Raw genomic sequence first — 22,494 nt, 5'->3', positions numbered from 1 at the left:
CCATACACTGGCATTAAAAGGGTTTATTTAGAAAGTAAAACTTTATTCACATTAAAATTTATAAAAGGAAAATAATCTATTAGATTCAGCAGTAAAAAGCCAGCAATATTACAAGCTGTATACATACCAACATTTACATTAAATTAAGACAAATGGCATGTCACCAACATGTAATAACATACTTTGAAAGTTTTACAATTAAATTGATTTTGTAAGGATACAAGTCTAACTCCATGTGTGAACATGGGTTTGGTCATTCAGTTTAGAATCCCCTCTTGTACTGAAATGTTTGGTCTTCAAATTAAACAAGCGGATAGCTAGCAGCTGTTGCTATTCCACAGTGGTTCTTCCTGTCCTTGGCCATGTAGATATATCCTTTGTCACCCCACTTCTCACCCCAGCTGAAACAGAAGTAAAGGGTTTGTTTTCATATTCAGAAGATATTTACACATACCCCCATTAAGTGTTTAAATTGAAAACTGCTGCCTTCCACATCTGGAGAAAAATCAAGATAGCTGCAGCCAAATTAGAGTGCTTCCCTGCGATTAAATGCATGTTACAAAAGAGGCACCCCAAGCTCACAGAAAATAAAGGCTGCAGCCATCCTTTCACTAGGTGCAGACCTTAATGTGCAATCCTTGATTACAAGTGCATGAAGCTCAGACACTGCTCCCAGCCAACTTTAAGGGAAGACCAAGACTGCAAGCAGCATTTGAGGGTGGTGTCCCTGTAAGTGCTGAGAACATGGGACAAGTTCATGTGACATGCCCTTTGGCATTAATTTATTTTCCCTCCAACCTAGAAGGTAACTCCACCTTTGAAATTCAAGTGTTACCCTATTTAACATAAATGAGCAATGCTCTGCTTCCAAAAAAAAAATCCATTACACCTTCACAACCCCATTTTCTCCTGCTCCCCCTGCTCAACCACTTTTAACTCCTACTAGCTTCACAGGCTGTTCCAGTACTGAGCTCCCTTGAATTAACTAAAAAGGCAGAAGAATGAGTTTGCTGCTTCAGGCCTATTTTATTAGGCTGCCATCAGCCCGAGTCAGGTTTAACTTTTGTCATACAATACAGTCTGAGAACAGTTTCCAGATTTTTCACACAGATTTTAATTACTGTTGCCTTCCCACCCCCCCACTACAAGTAACAACCTACCTTCCCTTCTCCCCTACCCCTAAAGGCTCAGAGAGATCTTACCTGTTCTTAACAATCCAGTATTTCTTTCCATCTACATCTTCTCCCTCAAAGCCATAGCCTACAACCAGAACACCATGGTCCAGGTCTTCACTGCTGCAGTCTGGTTCATAGTAGATACCTGCAGAGGCATAAGTTCACACATGAACAAGGTCTACTCAAGATGCAGAGATGCTCAAGGTGCAGGAAACCTCACCAGAAGCTATGTGTATTTCAAATAAATATTGCATAGCCTCTTGAAAGTCAGAGAAAGAAGTCGTAAGTGAAGTGTATCATGGCAGAAACTGAGGGACAAGTACAATGCATGGAGAACCTGACTAGAATTAAAAGGAATCCCGATTATGACTACATCACAAGATCATAGGGTTTGGGTTTTTTTTACATATTAAACTGAAAGGTAATGAATACAGAGTATTCAAAAAAAAAGTTCTCTGCATGCAAGCTGCTAACAAATACCCACCCGACTGATAGAACTGGAATGAAGAGTGGCCTGCATCAATAGCAACAGACACAGGACCCACAGCTGCTACTGCTTTCATGAGAGCTCTTTCATGTCCTTGAGGGATGTCAACAAAGCCAGTGTCATTAGCAGCATTGTACTCTGCCTTGTAGCGACATTCTTCATCATCCTAAATAAAGCAAGCCCTAGTTATTACATAGTTCTTCATTTAACACACAGGTCAGCACAGGAACTACCAGACATTGTGACTCTTCTGCCTTGGATCCTCTTCCATCCCTTGTTTTCAAGTGCTTTGAAAGGAGGAAAGGAGAGAGACAACACAGAAGCTGCTTTTGAGTTTCTGAAAGGTACAGGAAAAAAAAACAGATGACAGTGAGGCCTAAAAGGAAAGCTTTACTGGGATGCAAAGGACCATCATACATCCTGGAACCCTGCCTTCTTTGGTGGGCAGGACAAGTCTCTCATCAGGGAGGAAAGAAGCCCAGAATGCATTAATAGACAATGGAAAAGAGCCAAGTATTTTTTAATTACAAAGCAATCCAGAAACTGCTCACTGAGCAAATACTTAAAATCCACAATTTTAGTCTGTCATAGTTTGAAAACCTCTACAAAATGATTTGGAAGTTAATCATTCATACTGTATGACCTTACACACAGCATTTGTTAATTTGTGCTTCATTATGTTATTTTTTTACAGTGACACCTGAACTGTTGGTGCCACAGGCATTTACTTCAGGGGAGGGGGCTGTTTTGGAAGTCAGGCCATGTAAAGTCAAAATAGACTGAAGCAAGCACATCCCTCCCTTACCTGTGTGGTAAATCAGTACTGAAGTTCCCTCCCCCCAACTGAAGCAGCACAGAGTACACCCTCAGTTGCTCACTTCTTGTACTCAGCAAATTAGCACTTCCTATAATCACCCAGGATCTCCGGAAGAGCCAAGATAAGCAAGAAACTCAAGATTACTGGGATGCAGGTGATTAGGAACCCAAATCCAAAGGCTTCTATGTTATAATGAACAGCATTACTAGTGCCCATTCAGTCAACACACAAAATAAGCCACAAGGGAAGATACTCTATAGCGAGTAGAGCTCCAAACAGTGAAAATCCCAAACCATGGGCTCTTCAAATGATACCCAATTTACTACTGCTCTTTTGTCCTCATGCCTGTTGAGCTTTTGGTAGATTATTGGTATATTTCAGAAGTCTGCCCATAATCTATGTTTATGCACATTTAGCCCAGAAGTAGAACTTAAGACACTGCCAACAACTATGTTAAAAACCAGATCACACTAGCTGCAAAAATTACCTGGCCTATGGGTAGTAACTCTGTAACAGCTCAGTTATGGCAAGGTGAACAGCACCCCTTCAAGTAACTAGCACTGTTGACAAGGGCTGGGTTCTGGTTTGGTGTATCAACCAAGATAACACATGACATCTGATAAGAAGGCAGCAATGAGGGGGAGGAATAAAAAAAAATTGCTCTAGTTTTTCCAACAGGTCTGGTAAGATTTTGACCTCAAAGACCATTACAGCATGTGATTCCTACTGGGGCTAGCAGTCATTCTAGTTTTATTAGGAAAGATGCAACCAGAAGAACAGATGTACTGATTACTACTTCGTCATCTTCCTTTCTAGGTAAGTGTTTCCCAACACAGTTTGTCCACACAGAAGACATGACACTCGCAGTGTAAGTTCAGCTATTACACTCACCTTTGCAGTGTATGGGTACGACTCCTCTGAATCAATTCCACCATTATCCTGCACATACTGGAAAGCCTGGTCCATGAGACCACCATTGCAGCCTTGATTCCCTTCAGGCCGAGAGCAGTCCACCAGATTCTGTTCACTCAGTGAAACAAGCTTGCCAGTTTTTCTGAAGTGCTGCCCTTCAAGAGCACCTGTTGTGCTGAAAGCCCAGCAAGAGCCACACTGACCCTGAAGTAATGAAATCACAAGTTATAAATCTGTCCAGATTAGGCAATTACTTTCCTTACCACCAAGGCAAAAAAAAAGCTAAAGCCACAAGACCAACTTTTGTGTTTCTGGCATGTACAAATGAGGATACTACAGCCTTTTCAGTCACTAGACATTCTGTCCAGAACTCCTAAAAAATCCTAAAGGGGTACAGCAATTTTATCAAAATGACACTGAATTTAGTAAGCTTGTGCTTGGCTTCGTTCAACAAGATCACAGTGCTTTTCCCCTATGGAAGAGGAGGTAGCATTCAGGAAATGACCTGTAACTGGTTAAAAGTCCACCATCAGAGAATACCTGGTCTTTAACTGGAGTTACATATCCCTTCTCTCTCCAGTCTACTGATCGTGGCACTTCCAGGAAATTGGGCTCAAGAAACTGGGACCCTCTGTACTTCCTTTCAGACTTCTTGTGTGTGTAGCCATTCATCAGCTGTCTGAACTCCTCAGTTGTCTGAAGAAAATTCAAGACATGCAGTCACCATCCATTACACAACACTGTTTAGAACCACAGGTTTCATTCCTCTATACGTACCATGTCACTAAACTGATTCATTCCCAACCTGTAGCTGTGTTTTCCCAATGTGTGATCCAGATTATGGAGTTCAATCCTTTTCAGATTCTTCTCCCACACCGCTCTCCTCCAACTTTCCTCTCTCTGAGGGGTCAGAAAACATACTTCAAGGAGGCAGTTCAAACAAATTTCACTTGCAAGATTGCGTGCTTTGTAATGGCTTGTATCCTTGAGCAAGTGGGAGACTACTCAAATGGTAAGTCGGAATGGCTGCTTAAGATACGGTCTTTTTGTCACCCTCATATAATAAAAGCACGGTACTGCTGAATCCATGCAGAAACACAGCAAAGGGGCCCAGAAAGAGAGGGATTATCCCTCCCAAGCGCAGACCAAACGCTGAAACAAAGCAGGCATGACTCAGCGGGCAGGGCCCCGCTGCGAGCGCTCAGCCTAACCGAGCCGTAGCCCGGCGCTCACCTCATGGTAGCTCTTGCCGTGCCACGACTTCCACAGCTGCCAGTGAGTGTCCAGATCGGGGTCTGCCCTCGGAGCACCGAAGGCCAGCCCCAAGCCGAGACAGAGCGCGATCAGACACAGATTCATGCTGGCAGACCTGCCGGGAAGGGAGGGACAGCGGTCAGACACGGCAACTGGCAGACGAGCCGCCCTTCGCTCCACAGCCCCGAGCACGGAGGCAGCCGCCAGCGCCGAAAGAGGCCTGCCGGCCCGCACCCCGCCTGTGCCCCGCTCCTTCCTCTGCCCACCACGGGGGGGACTGCCAACCGCGCACCCCAAATACCCCGGGGCGGACCCGCAGGCAGGCCGACCGCCCCCGCCGAGCCCTTCCCGGAGGCCCCACGCACTGACCCGGCCTCCGCCCGTCCCCCTCTGGGGCGCGGGGCCTGGGCCGCGATTGTAAACAAGCCCGGGCGGCGGGGCCCGGAGCGGCTGGGCGGCAGCCCCCATGGAAGCGGCCAGAATGGCGGCTCCTGCCCGGCGGGAGCCGCCCGGCCGCAGGGCAGGGACCGAACCGATGCACACGGGACGCCCGCCCCTCGCCCTCCCGCCTTGCTGGACCGTCTTTCCCCCCCCCGCCCCGCCGCATGTCGGCCCAGCCCCACTCACCGACCGCTAGCCCCCCCCCGCCAGTGCTCCCGCCTACCCGACCTGCCACTGTGCTGCCCCCGCGGCCCTTCTTATACGCGCCGCGGCCGTGCCCGCCCCGCCGTGACGATTGGCGGCCGAGCCGGGCCTCGCCCCGCCGGGCCGCACCTCCCGCCGGGGCCGGGGCCGGGGCCGGGGCCGCCCGGGGCCGCCGGCGCTGCCTGCCGCCACCCGGGCGCGGGTGGGGCGGTCCCGGTCTGACGGGCCGGCTGCGGGGCCGCCGCGATGGCCGGAGCCCTTGGAGGCGATGTGGGGCTGCGCCGCAGAGGCCGCTAACGTTGAGCAATTCGTGTCTTAATATTTATTACGAGTGCCGGCAGGCTGGAGATAGCGGCAGCGCACTGAGCCGGCTGGAGTTTAACCTGGGGAGGACTTCAGGCTGGGGGCTGGCAGGCTAAAGATAAACAGAATCTGGAGGACAGAAAAAAAGGCCAAAAACGTCGAGGTGTTTGCAGCCCAGGCCCGTGTTGCCGTGATGCTCTTGCTGAAGGTGCCCGGCCCTGGTGGCCAGCAGCCACCGGGGCTGGCGCGGGTGCCGGGGCGGCCGGTACCCCGCCGCAGTCTCCCCCGGGACAGCCCCCCCCGGGAACAGCCCCCTTCGGGACAGCATCCCCCGGGACAGCCCCCCCCCCCCCCTCGGGACAGCATCCCCCGGGATAGCATCCCCTGGGACAGCCGCCGTCGCTGCAGCCCCGGCGGGCGCGGGTCAGCGCCGCGGGACGGGCAGCCCCGGGGCTGAGGGGCATCTCCCACAGGCAGCGTCCCAGCCGTGGGGTCGGTGGTACAAGAAACGTTTCCAGGAAAGGCCTTTTTATTGCCTCGTAATTTAACAGCTGAAAACGGCTTTTTCCTGCCGCTGGACCCGAGCCTGGTAAGGTCGGGTATTTTACCACCGGTGTGGCCGGTATTTATGTGAGTAGCATCCAATAATCTCTACTGGAAAACACCGGGTTGTGACACCAAGAGAGTTGCAGCACAGGTGAGATACTAATAGGTTTACACATGGACTTGGTCTGCATCTAACCAGGAGTAGACAGACCTTGATTTTTAACAGGGAAATTGCTTCTAGGAGTAGAATAACTGCAAGAGCTATGCAAGGTTTCCACTTAAACTCTTGCAAAGCCTGCATTACTGGTACCTTTAACTTGCAAACTTGAAAGCATGCATTTAGAATAAAAAACAGGGTTTGTAGGCTGTTGCACAACAGCAAAAAGGAAAAAAAATCATATGATATGTGCTTCTCCCTTTTTTGGTGTCTTAAGACACACAGTGTCTCATTAAAATAAACAATACAAGTTTCCTTATCCAGATTATCCCAGGAGCAGTCTTTGGCCCAAGGAAGTCCTACAGGGCCGAATACATAAAGAGAAGCTGGAGGGGTTGTCTTGTCTTTTCAAAGTACCTGTGCAAGTCTCCTACCACTGAACTACTGTACTGATTCCACGAAAAAAATGTGCAAGTACACCCAACAGTGATACTCCCTCATTAGTAAGTAATCATAAGCAGGCCTTGTAAAACCTCTGGGAAAATTAGGTATTTTAAAGCTAAACTAATTTAAGTGAAAACTTGTGTATGAACACTCAGGACTGATGTGTGCATCCATGTGTGTGCATATGTGTGCAGCCATGCCATGCCACTTTGAGCAGAAATATAAAACATGGAAAGGACTTCTTCAAAATAGGAATGCAGAAAATGCACACTGGATACAAGTTTTAGGAATTACTTGCTCATCATTTTAATGTTTACTTGCTTTGCAAAGCTGTGTTATCAAATTTCTAGTGGTCTTTGTGGCTGAAATTTCTGGAAGTTCTTGCTTTGCCTTAAGTTTTTATATGGCTAGTGGCTGACTGGCCATGCAGACATCATGGAACCATCTTCTGAAAGGAAGAAAAGTGTGGTTATGCACTGCAACAATCAACATTGCACACTTGCACAAATTCGAGTAAATTAGTAGTGTGCATAGGTTTGAAATATTAAGCTAGATATCCTTGTGCTTTCTGTTCAATCATTTGTGTTTCCAGTTGTCAGTTTTGAGACCAGCCTTTTCTAGGGAAAATTACCCTTTTCCTTATTTGTAAATGAAAATGAAAATTGTATGCACTGAGTAAGACTATGCATTTGTATCTTTCCAGCATGAAACTTCTCACTACCTAAACAAACATGTAAATACCTCAGGAGAGTTAGATGAGCTTCATATAGTTTGACTAACTCATAGTTAGGGGGGGGGGGGTTGTGGGTTTTTTATTTGAGTTGCATGGGATTTGAAAAGTTCTTACTTAGCAGCTTTTTGCTGATATTTTCAGTGCAATGGGACTTCTTAGTCCTATCTAGGTTAGCTTAGTTTCTGCAATTGTGTCTGGTATCAACTGAGCATTGAAAAGGTACAACTGAGTTCTCAATGAACTAAGGACAAGGACTTATTTTCTAAAAGGGCAAGACGTTTAGCTGGCATGACAGGAGGTAAGGTCAAAATTACAGAAGGTCTTACACCATAAATCACATGTCTGCTGCTCTGTAATGTGCCCTGAGATACACCAATACAAACTGATGCTTTCCTAGATGATATGAGGTCCTGTCTCTTTGGGGAAGTTACCATGTACTCAGGTAGCATGTGATACCACTGTGTGACCTTCCTCATGAATACTCTTAGTGCATATACACACACACAAATGCCAGATACCATTTTGACTGGGAAGGTAAGTTCACCCTACAAGTTTATTTAACTACTATACATAGTGAAACCTTAACTGAGAATTTGTTGAAATTCTTGAAGGAATCAGGAATACTTTCACCTTCAGCACATGGACTGTGGCTTGCACTGAGTCATAACTGTTATGTGGATATATATCAGTTCCCTGGGTATTTTGGGAAGGCAGCCTGGGAGCCCAGGTGCAGAAACATAAGCATATGCAAGGGAAATCAGCATGGCAACAGCTATGGTCAGACCCTGGTCATCACAAGAATGCTATTTAGAAACCTTGGGATAAGAAGCTGGCCCAGGACTACACCCAACTCCTGGATGAATGTTTCCTCTCTGAGATTTGTATTATATTGTCATCAATGTAAAGACTGCCAGCCGTGCTGCATACACTGTTCACAACTTCAGCCAAGGTAAAAATGCCATGCTGCACCGCTACTAGATATTCCTCTGTCCCAGAACCTGCTCCTGTCTGTGCACCATGATGTGTTGATACACCAAACTCCAAGTCCAGCATGGTGGTGGTCTGCTGGGATGAACAGAGGGTCGGGGGCAGCAGTTAGAGGTAGTAACGGGGCAGATACCGCTAGAAGTAATTTTCTGTCAAACTGCAAAATCATGACACCGTACTGCAGTCAAACCAACCACAGCAGTCTTTGCTGTATTGAAAACATCTCTGTGGGGACTAGCAACTGTGTGGGGGTCTTGCATGCAAAGCAGTCCTTCCAGGTTAGCAGAGAGAAGGGGTGAATTCAAGAGCTCTTTCAGTTCTTCTGCTTAAAAGCTCAACTGAAGCCCTGCTATCCAGTCCAGAGGAGACCTAGATAGCCATGCTAATCACGGTAGTCATAGTCCTTTCTGCAATAACCTAAAGATCAAAACATTGAAGGAAGAAGACCCTTGCCCATTATTTTAATCTCTCCTTTTTGGAGGATAACTTTCCAAATTGCTTTGAGAAAAACAGCTTTTGAGGAACTCTACACATACAAAACGCCAACTAATTTCCAAAGGCTTACCACTCTCCTAACACTCGGGAAAAACACCTTTTAATAACTGGTCATGTTTCCTTTGGGACAGCCAACTTTTCTGTAGTTGTCTGGCCCTAAAAGTTACAATACAACAAAGGCCATGCATTTCTCAGTAGTCTCAAGAACTTGCATAGCAGTGTGTTGTCTCTGCAGTCAAAGGGGTAAACTCGGCATTGATCTCCAGGGAAGCATCTCATCAACATGAAATTCAGCTGCCACTGCACATCGCAGATGCGCAGCACAATCCTCCCTCTCTGGAACCACTCTATTTATTTAAGTGCAAGATTTCTGAAATTTGTTTTGTACTTTTAAATCCTTTTTCTTGTTTGTTCTCCTGCTACAAACTTGTAGAAGAAAGGGCCAACCTGTGTCTGCCAGAAAAAGACCCAGAAATCCTAACAGCAAAGTTCCTTTGTAATGGTAGTTGACTTGCAAAGCTACAGCAGGCTGGCAATGTATCAAAAACATCTGTGCAATGTAAACAGAATAAGCTATGTCACACTAAGCTATGACAAAGAGTGTGTGCACAAGCAGCTCCTACAGACCAGCTCTCTCAAGGTAACTTGTGTGCCCTGTTCCTTACTGAAGTAGAAACAATTGGTTTATTTGGATGTCATTTATCCAAACAGCAAAGGAAGGACATTTTATTTAGGCAAACATCAATTTTTGCATTACTGTGAAGGCTGAAGTCAGGATATTTATTCCTGGGATAAAAATAGCTGAACTGACTTGCTTAAAAAGCTATGACTGTGGACATGTTTATTTATACCAGCTTAAAGGCCTCGGGTTTAAGTCTGATCTCTATGATTTTACCTTACTACACCAGGACTTAAGAATGGACTTCTACAGCTGCATGGTCCTAGTCAAGATGTATCTTAAAGTGTTATCTACCTTCAAATTGAAATTACTGTAGTTCATAGCGAGTTTTCAATGACTAACTTCTATCAGATGCTACCAAAAAAAAAAAAAAAGTTCCAGTTGCATGTGTTCTGTTCAGCCAAACATTGATCTAGTTTACAAAAGCACAGGTGTATTGGAGAGAACACTGTACTGATTCTACATGCCAGAGTCTGGTTTATGTGTAAGAAATGCCAGTCATATTTGTGTTTAGGAAACCAAAACTTTAAAAAAACAGATCAACTTTCTTTACAGAAAAATAATCTTGTTTTTCTTCTATTTTATGGTAAAGATTCTTCTCACAGAAAAAAAGCAAATTTCCAGCATGAGAGTGACTGTTTCAGAAAGCTAGGAGGATGTGAGAAGACAATTATAGAATGGATATCCCTATGCCATCTTAAGAAATGCTACTCACTTTAATACTTACTTTTAGTGGCAGTTTCAGAAAAGTTTTAGGAATCGCAGATATTTTTTTTTAGCCAACTTGATTTGCAGGTAAAAAGGCTACCAGAAAAAGCATGAACGGTTTTCTTCCTTGCAGCTACATGGAAAGTAACCAGTTTTCCTCCCCAACCTGGGTATTCCTCACGGAAGACCTGAGGTGGCTCTGGAGTTTATAAGGTTACTCTGGCATCAATGACATTCATAAATACCCTCTTAAGAATCTTTGTTTTGGATTCTCCCAACTGAAAAGTCAGATTCAAACTGTGCTTCAGCTGGAGTACCCATAATGAAGTTAGTTGCATCATTATTAGGTTAGAAAAGGAAGCAGCATCTGCTTCAAAGGGACATAGATAGCATTCTGTGAGTTTTCTGAAGACCTGAGAGATGGCTGGGGAGCAGTGACACAGCCCCTCTGAGACATCTCTTTGTTTTCAGCAGTCTTGTGATCTCCGAGAACCATCATTTCCTCACCCAAGTGCCAGATAAGAAACTGCATTCCAGCTTCTCTGCTGGCCCACGAGGCAGACGACTTCGCTTGCATCTCAATGTCTTACCTGATCACAGGAGTTGGGGAATGATGCAAGGGATTGCTTGCCTTGCAGGAAAGACTGGGTGGGGGTCCTAGTATTGCCACTACTTCAGGGTTATGGTTTCCCAAAAGCATTATTATTTTCCTGTGAGGTTTTCTGATGAAATTATTTTTGTACGCGTGGAAAAAATGAGTTGTTCTGGTTTCTTTTTTCTTTTATCTTAACTTGTATTTTTTTTTAAAGAGGCTAAATACCGAGTCATACTTGAAGTCAGCTTTGAAACTTTGACCATGGTGTAACTCACTCACTTAAAATTTAAAACCTCAATTTGATTGATTCTTCATTCTTTACTCAGTGTCTCCTCCTGATTTCTGACGGAGAGTGATTTCTGCGTTTTGGGAGATTTGTGATTTTAAAAGCTAAACTGGGGAAACAATGGGAGTGTATGGGGAAGTATGTTAAATCGCTGATGTAGAAATTCACAAATATAGAATAATTTTCACATCATTGATTGATGATTCTCTAAAATTTGAAGGACATTTTTGTTTTTTCCCCTCTTACTATCAAGGTTATTAATTTCAAATTTTACACAAAAGTAGTTACTATTTCCTTACTTTCTTAATTTAAAATGTTATTGTAATAAGTTGGAAGTTGCAGCAAATTCTGTCTGTATTGTAAAGTTCTGCTGACCAAGACCAATTTTTTACTGCCCATCTCTACCCTAGAGATCACATGAAGGCATTTTAACAGAATTCAGAGAAGTCTTTGTGGACTACTTAAATTACTATTTAATGTTTGAAATCACATTCTGATGTAAACAATGATCCAATATTTCTGTTTTGAACCAGAAGCAGTAAAAAGTTCAGAGACATATAAATCTTTCAGTGCTGGAGCGCAATGTTTGTGCTTCTGCAAGAGTTGCAGAGCATGAAAGAAAAATCTGTTTGTCTGTCTCCTGTTGTTCTTGGAGCAGTGGTGTCTAAAGGGCAAGCTGACATGCTGGAAAGCATTTCCCATGATAAGCTTAGAGGCTGCGAGTGATGTGAGGAATTATTTTTAAACTGAAAAGTTACAGGCTGGGCTTCATTAACAGATCATGTGAGGAAAGGTTAAACAAAAGCTGCTTGCAGAAGAGGAGAGAGGCAATTGAAATAATCAAATACTGGTTTAAAGTTTGTTTTCCTGAAAATCAGGTAAGAGGAAAAAGAGACCAGTGCACGTGCTTTTTGAGTAAGAGCAGTGGTGACTCACAACTGCTGTTACTCCTGCTTTACAAACGGGAAGACTGAGGCAAAAAAGAAGCATTAAGTACCACGTCACATCATTGTGGCCACTGAAATCAAATGTATGACCTGTGGATAGATCAATCTAGGCTCTTCAATACAGGAGTTAGACGTGGTAAATCATAATGTGCCTTTTTTCCCTCTTCAGCTAATCAAAATTAGTGCAAGGGTTAGCTCGTTTCAGGAATGTGAACAGATGTGATATAAATCAGTGCAATGTGCATTGCCTTGCCTGTCTCTGAGAGCCAGCTGAAACATACTCAACCCACTGAACACTAGGATGTTGGTAATTACTATTAGTTTTACATAATAATTTAAAGTATTTTAATAGTTGTTCAATCACTGTGACAGACACACACTACCCCAGGTCTTTTATAGGACCTTTCTGGGCACCAAGGATCCGCTTGATTGGAATCTTCTCACCACCGTAGACTGGAGTTTCTTTTGATCTCTCCCTCTTTGGTCACCCTCAACCAGTGGAGCATCCTGAATGTACACCCCGAAGCACCACAGAAGGAAAAGGACTTCTGTGCTGGTTTGTCACACGGGACACTAAAGGTGAGTGTGCCCAAGGGGACATTCATCTGGATGCGAGATGAATTTGGTTTAGTTAGTGGCCAGCATGAAACAAGATATTTTAGGAAACTGCTTCACATCGCAGCGGTATCTTGGTGACTCCATGACAAGGCCATACATAGTGCAGCAGCTGCAGAGCTGAGTGCTGAATGCTGCCTCTCTGACTTGTCTCATGAGCAGCTACGAGCTTATGCAATTTCCTCTTGCTCCATACAGGAACATTCACAGGGATTTCACTAGACCTTACCCTTAGGCTTGCAGAAGAGCACAGTGAATGTCTGACACAACATTCGTATGATCATTTCTCATCCCCATCACTGGAGTCTTCCTCTGCTCTTACAGTAGATGATCTCTTGGTGTGCAATCACACACTGCTAGAAGAGTGCCTATGGTAGCACATAGCTGTATTGCACTGTGGCCCACCTGTCTAATATTTGGGGCTGCTCAAGTCCAAGCTTCACCGCTCACATGTCAGCGTCCTTTGCTCGCACGTTGCTCCCCCCTTGAGCAGTATTACTGGCAGTCAAGAGACTCAGGTATACGCCAAGTAAGCTGGTTTACACAGTGGCTTGCAACAAACTTATTACCTATAATATTTAATGCAAAAATTTGACCGTTGCCCATCACTGGTAAGGTGATGATGAAACCCCTTTGCCTAGGGATTGTCTTGATGCTGCATGCCTGGGTTGCTTTCTGCACCCCTGCACCCTGATAGCAGTCCCAGATGCCTCCCATTAGCATGAAAGGCAGACAGCTGAGCACACACTGCAATCCAAACACAGCACTGGCTGTTTCCTCTCCCCCAGTTAACTTTCTTTTTAGACTTTTGTGTTTGACTAAACAAATAACCGTTTAAAACACAGGCTGCATTTAAGGGAGAACAGTTTGGGCTCCCTTCAGCTTTAGTTAGCAAAGGCTGGGGCAGCCACACGGTGTGGGCGCAGGAGCCATGGCTGATGTCTCCCCCCTCTGCACCGTGGGAATTACTTTGCCTGGGCGAATGCAGGCTGCCTCAACGACCACCTCTGCTGACAGAGGGCTTTCCTTGCTGCAGACTTTGATGCAAATTTACACAGGCCCTCAGTCCTGACATTTGGATCTAGAACTAGGTACATTCACAGTCTGGCTGCAAAAGGTTAATCCCCAAATAAACTGATGCAGACAGACAGAAAGGAAGGAAGGAAGAAAAAAAGGAAGAAACATACAAAAGATTCAACACACTAGTAGTCTAGGGTTTACCTAGAAAACCTTATTTTGTGACTATTTTGACTATATGTAGAGTGTCAAACATCAATAAAATGTTAAAATATTTTTCTAACTTTTCTTTTTTCGTAGCAAGGAGAGTATTTTTGGAATTGATTGTTTCATGAAATAAAATATCTCTAAATCAAATATAACATCACACACATTGTTTTGTCTATTTCTCAGCTGGCTGAATTTGTACTGTCCTAAACCACCCGTGGAATGTACATGAAAATGCTTAGAAAGCAGGGTAAGCTATTAATGGAGAAGCATGCTTTAGTGATGTTCTGCATTTAGCATACTACGATCATTTAAACAAAAATGCTTCTTTGTTTATGGTATTAAAAATTTCTCTCCTTGAAGCAGTAGCTGAAAGTAAAACTACAGAATTCTCTAATCAAATGCCAGATAAGTCTTGGTTGATCTGGCTAGAAAGATTCCTAATTCTACATATAAAGCTGTTTTCCCCTCCTTTTCTTTACTTCTCACTCAAAGGCAAGCTAAGCACAAGTGGCAAAAGCCAGCTGAGACTAGCTCATACTTCTTTCTGTATTTGGCTACATTTAAAACCTACTTATAGAACACTGCCCGCTGCCTGGTATGCAAGTCTTCAGTTGCCTGGTTTGTCTGAAGGGGACTTGAAAACATTAAATCAGCTTTTAAAGACCTATCAAAAAAAGGCTGGTAGCTACAGATTTTCTTTAAAAAATAGTTTAGAAAATTCAGACTTGGATAACTGGCTGGCTTTCCATGTTTGCTTTTAAACACAAACCCTACAGGCTTGGGGAAGAGTGGCTGGAAAGCTGCCTGGCAGAAAAGGGCCTGGGTGTGTTGGTTGACAGGTGCTTGAACATGAGCCAGCAGTGTGCCCAGGTGGCCAAGGCGACCAGCAGCACCCTGGCTGGTACCAGACACAGTGTGGCCAGCAGGACCAGGGCAGCGATGATCCCCCTGTCCTGGGCACTGGTGAGGCCGCACCTCAAATCCTGGGTTTGGTTTTGGACCCCTCATTGCAGGAGGGACATTGAAGTGCTGGAGCATGGCCAGAGAAGGTCACCAAAGCTGGTGCAGGGTGTGGAGCAGAAGTCTTATGAGGAGCAGCTGAGGAAACTGGGGCTGTTTAGCCCAGAGAAAAGGAGTCTCAGGAGAGACCTTGTCACTCTCTGCAGCTATCTGAAAGGAGGCTGTAGTGTGGTGGGTGTTGTTCTCTTCTCCCAGGTAACAAGTGGTAAGACAAGAGGAAACAACCTCAAGTTGTGCCAAGAAAGGTTTAGATTGGATATTAGGAAAAAATTTCTTCATGGAAAGGGTTGCTAAGCATTGGAACAGGCCACCCAGGCAAGTGGCTGAGTCACCATCCCTGGAGGCAGATGTGATACTTAGGGGTATGATTTAGTGGTGGACTTGGCAGTCTCAGTTGAACTTGACGTTCTTAAAGATCTTTTCCAGCCTAAATGATTCTATCATTCTGTCATTAATAGAAATTGATAGTACGTCTCCACTGTAGGCACTATGTCTTAAAATTTCCATTCTTTGGACATAATACCCTGGAGGTATTTAAAAGATGTGTAGACATGGTGCTTAGGGATGTGGCTTAGTGGTGGACCTGGCAGTATTAGGTTTATGTTTGGACTTAATGATCTTAAAGGTCTTTTCCAACCTAAATAATTCTATGACTCTCTGTTTTTAAATGATACCAGAATGGCTAGCATGGATATGTCTGCATGTTTTAGCTGTGGCCGTAACATGCCCTTTTCACCTGGACTTTGGGAGAATTTTGTGTCTTACAGATGATCCCGTACAAACCCAGTGCCACCGAGGCTGTTTGCTCCTCCTGCGGTAACCTCGGTGAGGTAGAAGTTCACTTCCTCAGCTGTGCGCCTCTCTGCTGCCGATGGTCTTTCTCTTAACCTTTCCTCATGTGACAAAGGTTGTGTGCTGACGGCTCCTCAAGCAGAGTGAAAATGAAGACAAACAAAGGACAAGGTTGCCAGAAGTGACTGATACTTGAGTTAAATAGAACACATGGGATTTCTTAACATTCTCCCTGGCTTTTTCTCTTCCGCCCATCAGGTCAGTTCATAGTCCTTTATAGTGCTCTTTTATGCCTCAGCTTCTTCAAAACAAAAAGGGACAAAATAAGATCTTCCTCCCTCCTGCCCCCAACCTTTATCAGCAAGACCATTCACTCTGTAAAATTCAGTTTCATTAAGTGTCAGCCTTACCTTATCACTGTCCTTTGAGAGAAGCAGAGAACAGAGAACCTAGATACTGCCTAATACATATTGTATGTTTTGGGCTAGGTCTTGACCAAAGATAATTAGAACAAAATTAAAAGGAGATAATAAAATACCTCACTGTGATGGTATCACTACTAAATGTAGTGCTTCACATTGATTGAATGCCTTCCTCTATCATGAATATTAACTACTTATGCTTTGTTAATTAAGTCCTGTGAGGGAGTGAGGGGTCAGTTCTGAAAATAATTTGGGACTGGTGTCTCTATGAAGTCTCCGCAGAGCTGTCAGGTCTCTTTTTTTTTCCTTAAATATAAAATGTTAGAATATTCTTTGAAAAAGGCCCAGAACCATTTGTTTTGTGCAAAACACTGGAAAGACTACAAGAATACATCAGCTAGGTTTGTAATTCATCAGCTCAGATGTAATTCTGCATCCTGAATTCACTGCAGGCCTGGGGGAGAAAACAGACTGGAAATACCACAGTCCAGTGAGCCTTTGTCTGTTGTTGCTGCTGTTCTCCTTGAGCAGGGCTATTCAGGAGGGTGCTGGTTACCTGTTCTCATGTACTACAGCAAAGGTACATTCATAGAAAACCAGCTGCAGTGTGCAGTGGTTTTCTTTTTTTCTGATAAGACTGCAGATAGTGGTGCTGTGGGTGGTTCTTTATGAATGCTAGGTATGTGAGATACAAGAGCACAGTTTTATCCTCGAGTCCCTGGAGAACCTTCTCCTCACCTTTGGTTATGTACTTGCAATTGTGTACCTGCGTAATTCATTTGCCTGTTGTTTTCCCTGTGTTTCCATTTTGTTCTTCCCTCACACTGGTTCTGGGAACAGCCGGGGTTACCGCACATTCCTCAAACAGCTTTTTGAAGCTAGGGTTTACTAACCCCAGTGTTTTTCTCACTAAATTGCTGAGTGTGCCACAAAGCAGGGAGGGCAAGCAGAAATTCGGCACAAGTCTTCTTCTGTTTTCCTGTTTTGGAAAGACAAGAAAATACTAAGTTTCATGTTAATCACAGTGAAGTGCACAGCACCTTATTCTGCACCTTAGGTAGGCTGAACGCAAAGAGCGGCAGTAAGACTTTCACTCAGTAGGCAATGCAGAATAAATGGTGAGATTCACACTTGCTGTGCTCCAGCTGCCTCAGTCAGACCATTAAGTACCTTCTGGTTTTTTTTTTCCCTAAGAATCTGGGACCTACGGCATCACATCATCCATGTATCCATTTCCCTTGACCTGCATCTTTTGAGCACATTGGCTGTTGCAAGTCAGGTGTGAAAAGGAAGAGAAGTCTCCACCTTTTCTGGATGCCAGCAGTTTTATAGGAGAGAAGAAAACCAAACTGGGGACTCTGGGCAGCAAAAGCCAGGTAGACCACAGCTGCCACAAAATGGTGCTTGGCAGCTGCTGATGCTCCCCCATCTGTGCATGTACAGCTCCAGACTATATGTGGCACAGCTGTCTCTTGCTCAGTGAGGATGGGAAGAGATGCAGAGAGGAAACAGGGAACAGAAGAAGAAAGAGAGGTCCCATGCTAACGAGAATTCATCGGTGCTGCCCTCTCACCACTTTTTTTCTGCTATCCATGCTGTTCAGCTGTCCCCACAGCTGGTTCTCTCACTTCTGTCGCTACTGAAGACATTCTTGAAACAATGAATCATAGCCATGAAGAGCAAGAGGGAGCACATTCCCACCTGTGCTTCTTTTGTAAAGAGACTGAAGTGTGTTGAAGCAAAAGGACAGTGCAGTATTCTTGGTGAAGAAGATCAAGACTTTGTGCTGCAAGCAGGCGGGTGCTGCAGACAAAGGAGCAGGCAAAGGCAGGGTGAATTTTGCTTTTCCATTTGACTGGTTTTGATTATGTGCAGTCTTCAGGGGTAAATGAAATCACTGTGAGGACTGAACACCCTGCAGCTGCCAAGTATGATGTGACAATGTACTTGCCATCTGGAACAGAAGCCAACAATGATAATAAACACCAATAATTTTTCTAACTAAACACCTTAGAAAAGCAGTCAAACTGAAAGGATCAGCCCTAAAGCTCAACATACTAGGTGAAGAATCCAATATTTAATACAAATTTTAAGAATAGATCACTTTTCCATTTCTGTAGATGCTGCTTCTAAAAACACTTGGCAGGAACCTCCAGCCGTTCCACTTCTGAAGGCAATGAAAAAACACACCCTGTAATACTATCCACAGAAGTGATTTCTTATAATTCTGTGAATTTATTCACATGAATAAACTACACACACACACTTTTAAATGTTTGCAGGGACAGGCCCTAAAGCTGTCTTCTTCAGTGGAATGGCATAATAATTATTTTTTTTTTGCTCAGGGAATAGCTGATAGCTACCTCTTTTATCGACTTGTAATGTGGTGCCTGAATTTTTTTCAGCATTGTAGCACTAAATTTCATGAAGACTGTAAAATAAAAAATAGTTATAAGTCACACATACGTAGTCTTACTGAAGAAAGTGTGTTTTGAAGAGTATATCATTTAAGGTGATATTTCTCAGAGGACTAAATGGAGAGTAACCTGACATTTTTGACACCTAACTTGAGAAATTAGCAACTTTCTAAGAGTTGTGTAATCAGATTGCATTCTGTAGAGACCAGGTGGAACTGGTGAGAATAATTTTTCTTCTTGCCCCAAAGGTGCTGTGAAGCTAATGCAGCAGATGTTGCGTAGGTTGCAGATGTCTACGATGTGGAGTATAAGGATCATCAGTGTTTTGTTCCAACCTGTACAAATGTTACAGTAATATTTCATAGTTATATACATCCAGTGTCCAGCGAGTCCAAACTGAGGGCTTGAATATGCTGAACTGATGGTGGTGATGGTGCTGTTTGTGCACAATTTTTGTTTTTTTTCTAGGATGTGTTTCATCCTAGAGGGATGCTTCTCATTCTCTTCCAAACCCTCCTGGTTTTCTTCCCTCGGATTTTATTTGCACTCAGATGTGGGAAGTAAAAGGCTCCGAGCATCATGAGCTGAGCATTTTCTTTAGGCAGAGTTGATGAAGCAATGCCACTCTCAGATGAGATCAGCAGCCACTCACTCATGTTACTTGTACATGGAACCCAGCAGGGTGACGGCAGAAAATCAGAGCTCCTGCAGAGCTGTCATTTGTCACTTGAAGAAGTTGATTTCTTCTAAGATTCCTCAGGCTGGCATAGGTGTATTTTGTGGTGTGTTTTTTGTTTGTTTTCGTTTCGGTTTTCTCACTCTTTGACTAAAAAAGCCATCCCCTGTGCTGTAAACATCCCTGCAATCTCTTGGTTTCCTTCCTCTCAAGTTGTTTCCCCTGACAGAAAAGCTGAGCTATCTACCTACATGGAGAGGGTAACTGAAAGGACAGCATGAGGCAGAAAATGGCATGGAGGACAATCTCCTTTACAGGGCCTTCCTCAGTATGAAGCCTGAGCAGAACAGGGTAAATTCACACCTACTAAAGTGGGTGGACACGGCAGCCAGCACACTGGGCAAAGAAAAGCTTTATGCTTTCCCTTTGAAAGACAGAACAACTCCCAGACTCTTTTTGCTGCTGCAGAAGTAAAACATGCCTAGATATGTTCCTGTCCAGCCAAGCATTTACAGAGACATTGAAGTGCGTTGAGCAGGGGTGATGCCAGCATGGTGACTTGAAATTCATGGGTCCACACATGACTTCCTTGGCTAGCAGCTATAGCAATTAAACAGGTTTTGCCAGTAGCTTGGGTCAACATAGTCTTTTCCCCATTAAACAGGTTACAACATGGTTTTTTGATTTGTGCTCTTGTTTACTGGATTCTTAGTCAGGCTGACAGAAAGCCTGAAGGTACAATGTTGCAAAGGGGGATGGCTATAGGTCCTCTGATGAGATATACGTCCCTCCTGTTCAGGCACAGAGCTACCACCGCAATGCGCTCTGTACATCTACAGGAGCCCCTGCACAGACGGATGGGAAGTGAGTGAGGGGAAGAGATGGGATCAGGGCATGTTGTGCTCTGCGGTTTGGTGATTGTGCAGTGCAGTGTCCCCAGGCAGAGACTTCAGCCAGTGCAGTGGTGCATTTGAGTGTTTCCCTGCACCAGACACCTCCTTTTATTTTACTAGAATGCACCATATACAAGCTGTGCAGGAAATCAGATGTAATAGATATGTGGTTATGCTAAGAAAAAAACTGGCTGTGTGAAATCACCACATTTGTTTATCTCACAGAATGGTCAGATGAGAGACCACTCACCTCCTTTCACAGGTGAATTGAGCAGATTCTGACTCCAAGGGTGGTGGGGTCAAAACAAGACTGTCTCTCTCACCTCCCAATAGCAAGTGTGCTAACAGGAGTCGAGGAAGGGTTGTAAAACAGCCAAACAAAGGAGGAATGTTGCAATGGTCATTTTGAAATAAACCTGTTTGTGATGAGCAGTGACTGATATTTATGCTATGATTCATACCAAAGTGCAGAACCTGCAGTTTTACTCTGGCTGACCTTTAGGACAGAAGCAGCAGCAGATACTGTTCTAACATCTGTGAATGAGAAAGCAAGCATCGAAGCTGCTCTCGGCTCTGAGACTGCATTAACTCAGAGCCGGGCTTGTTAAAAAGGTGGCTGGAGCATCTCTCCACTGTAAGGCACTGCTTGGGTATAACTGACTGGAGCTTGCACAGCTGCACCTCTCTCTGTATTCACTTGCAGTCGCTCTTCCCTTTTATGTGGTAATTGCAATTACAAGTAACTCTTACCTGGCATGTTACATCCCACATTAAAGCTCTTCGAGGATGCCCTCAGAAAGTCCTTTACACCACCTCCTCCTCCTCCTTGATGACAAGTCTGAAGTTTCTTATCTGTGTCTATGCTAAATTGCCGGCGACAGCGTCTTGCCTGTGTCTGTAAGCTCCAGGCACCTATTGGCGGTCTCCTTACAGGACCCCCCACAGACAGACATGCACGTTATCCTCTCAGCTCTACTGATAAGCAAACACCTACAAGGCAGGAGGAGGTCAGAGATGGTCGCTGCTTTCTATGTCTGGTTTTTGATGCTGTCAGAAGGCAGCTCGGCTATCTGCTTCTAGAAACTCATCAAATTCCAGTGGGCACATGCGGGAGTTGCGTGTGATAACACTGGAAAATCAACTCTTCTGGGGGAATCAAAAACTCAGGCTCTGTTTCTTTACAGAAGCACAGCAGAGAAGCTTCAGAATACAGGACTGCACTTCCACTCCTGCCCTAAGACTATTGCTAAATATCTAGTTAGTAAAAATGCCTGGCTTACTGCCTATCTTACCAGGGGAAAATGTGATCAGGAAAGGAAGTTTCCATAATCTTGAAGGATTATTTCCTCCAAGAAGACCTTTGATTCCAGCAAAATCTTAAACATATGGACTTCTCAGTTCAGTCGTCAAGTGTATTTAGTGTTTTTTTCTACAAGTGCTTAAAATACTTGAAAGTGCAGTGAAGGATCTTCATACAGGCTGGCTGAATGACTCCTCTGCTTAGCACTACACATGTTCTTTTTTTGGTTTTTCTGTGTACTCAACCACTGGAGCTAGTTCTGAACAGTTTAAACAAAACACCCTTAAACACTTCAGGGAGAAAAAAACCCAAACGGAGAAAAGCAGTTTGTGCAAATAGAGACGAATGCCTACACAAAAGCCGGGAAGAACTGCTTCCTGTAGGAAACCTCCTCGATGACATTTTGCCCTTCTCATCTGTCTTCAATTTTTCTCTTGAAGGAATTTTTGTTTCTCTTCATTTTTGTTTCAGACAGGGAAGATAACTTTCTATCTTCTAAATCAGTGCAAATGTATCTCAGATCTCAGCCAGTGCGTTTTGTGTACCAGTGGAAGGGTAAGAGCTGTACCTCTGCACTTTGGAAGCGGGTGTATGACAGTTACACACACCTGAAGCAATGACAGATCCCTGACCTGTCCTAAACTTCACAGCTTTTCTCCACAGCACAGCTCAGTCCTTCCTACTTACTCATTTTGATGGGTCCTTACATTTGCTTTATAGGAAAATAATTCACAAATAGAGATTCCCGAAGTCCTGCTAATTTGATGCGTTTTTCCATACATATAGTAAATAAAAGGCAAAGCCTACGAGTAAATACAATTACAAGTAGCTTTCTCTACTCCCTTTTATTACATATACAGACTACTTAGAGACACAGAGACTCTGAAAGTTGTACAAAGGGACATCCTTGTCCATTCACATGCAGCGTGACCTTCCCAATCTGCACATCTTCCTCACCAGCT

The 22,494-nt window shown here is 44.2% G+C and overlaps 1 protein-coding gene across 1 annotated transcript; it reads right to left on the bottom strand.

Moving 5' to 3' along the window:
- Positions 1-8: 8 nt before the first annotated feature.
- On the bottom strand, positions 9-5,128 carry CTSL (cathepsin L). The gene is made up of 7 exons (XM_005441376.4): positions 4,625-5,128; positions 4,169-4,291; positions 3,932-4,087; positions 3,371-3,595; positions 1,660-1,828; positions 1,203-1,320; positions 9-401 (listed from the first exon to the last, which is right to left on the bottom strand). The coding sequence occupies exons 1-7, from the start codon at positions 5,111-5,113 to the stop codon at positions 302-304; spliced, it is 1,380 nt and encodes a 459-aa protein (XP_005441433.3). The 5' UTR covers positions 5,114-5,128; the 3' UTR covers positions 9-301.
- Between the last annotated feature and the right edge of the window lie 17,366 nt (positions 5,129-22,494).

This window comes from Falco cherrug, chromosome Z (genome assembly GCF_023634085.1).
Source record: "Falco cherrug isolate bFalChe1 chromosome Z, bFalChe1.pri, whole genome shotgun sequence".
Lineage (NCBI taxonomy): Eukaryota > Metazoa > Chordata > Aves > Falconiformes > Falconidae > Falco > Falco cherrug.
Note: the sequence above shows the minus strand (reverse complement) of the source record. Positions and strands in the feature narration are given on the sequence as shown.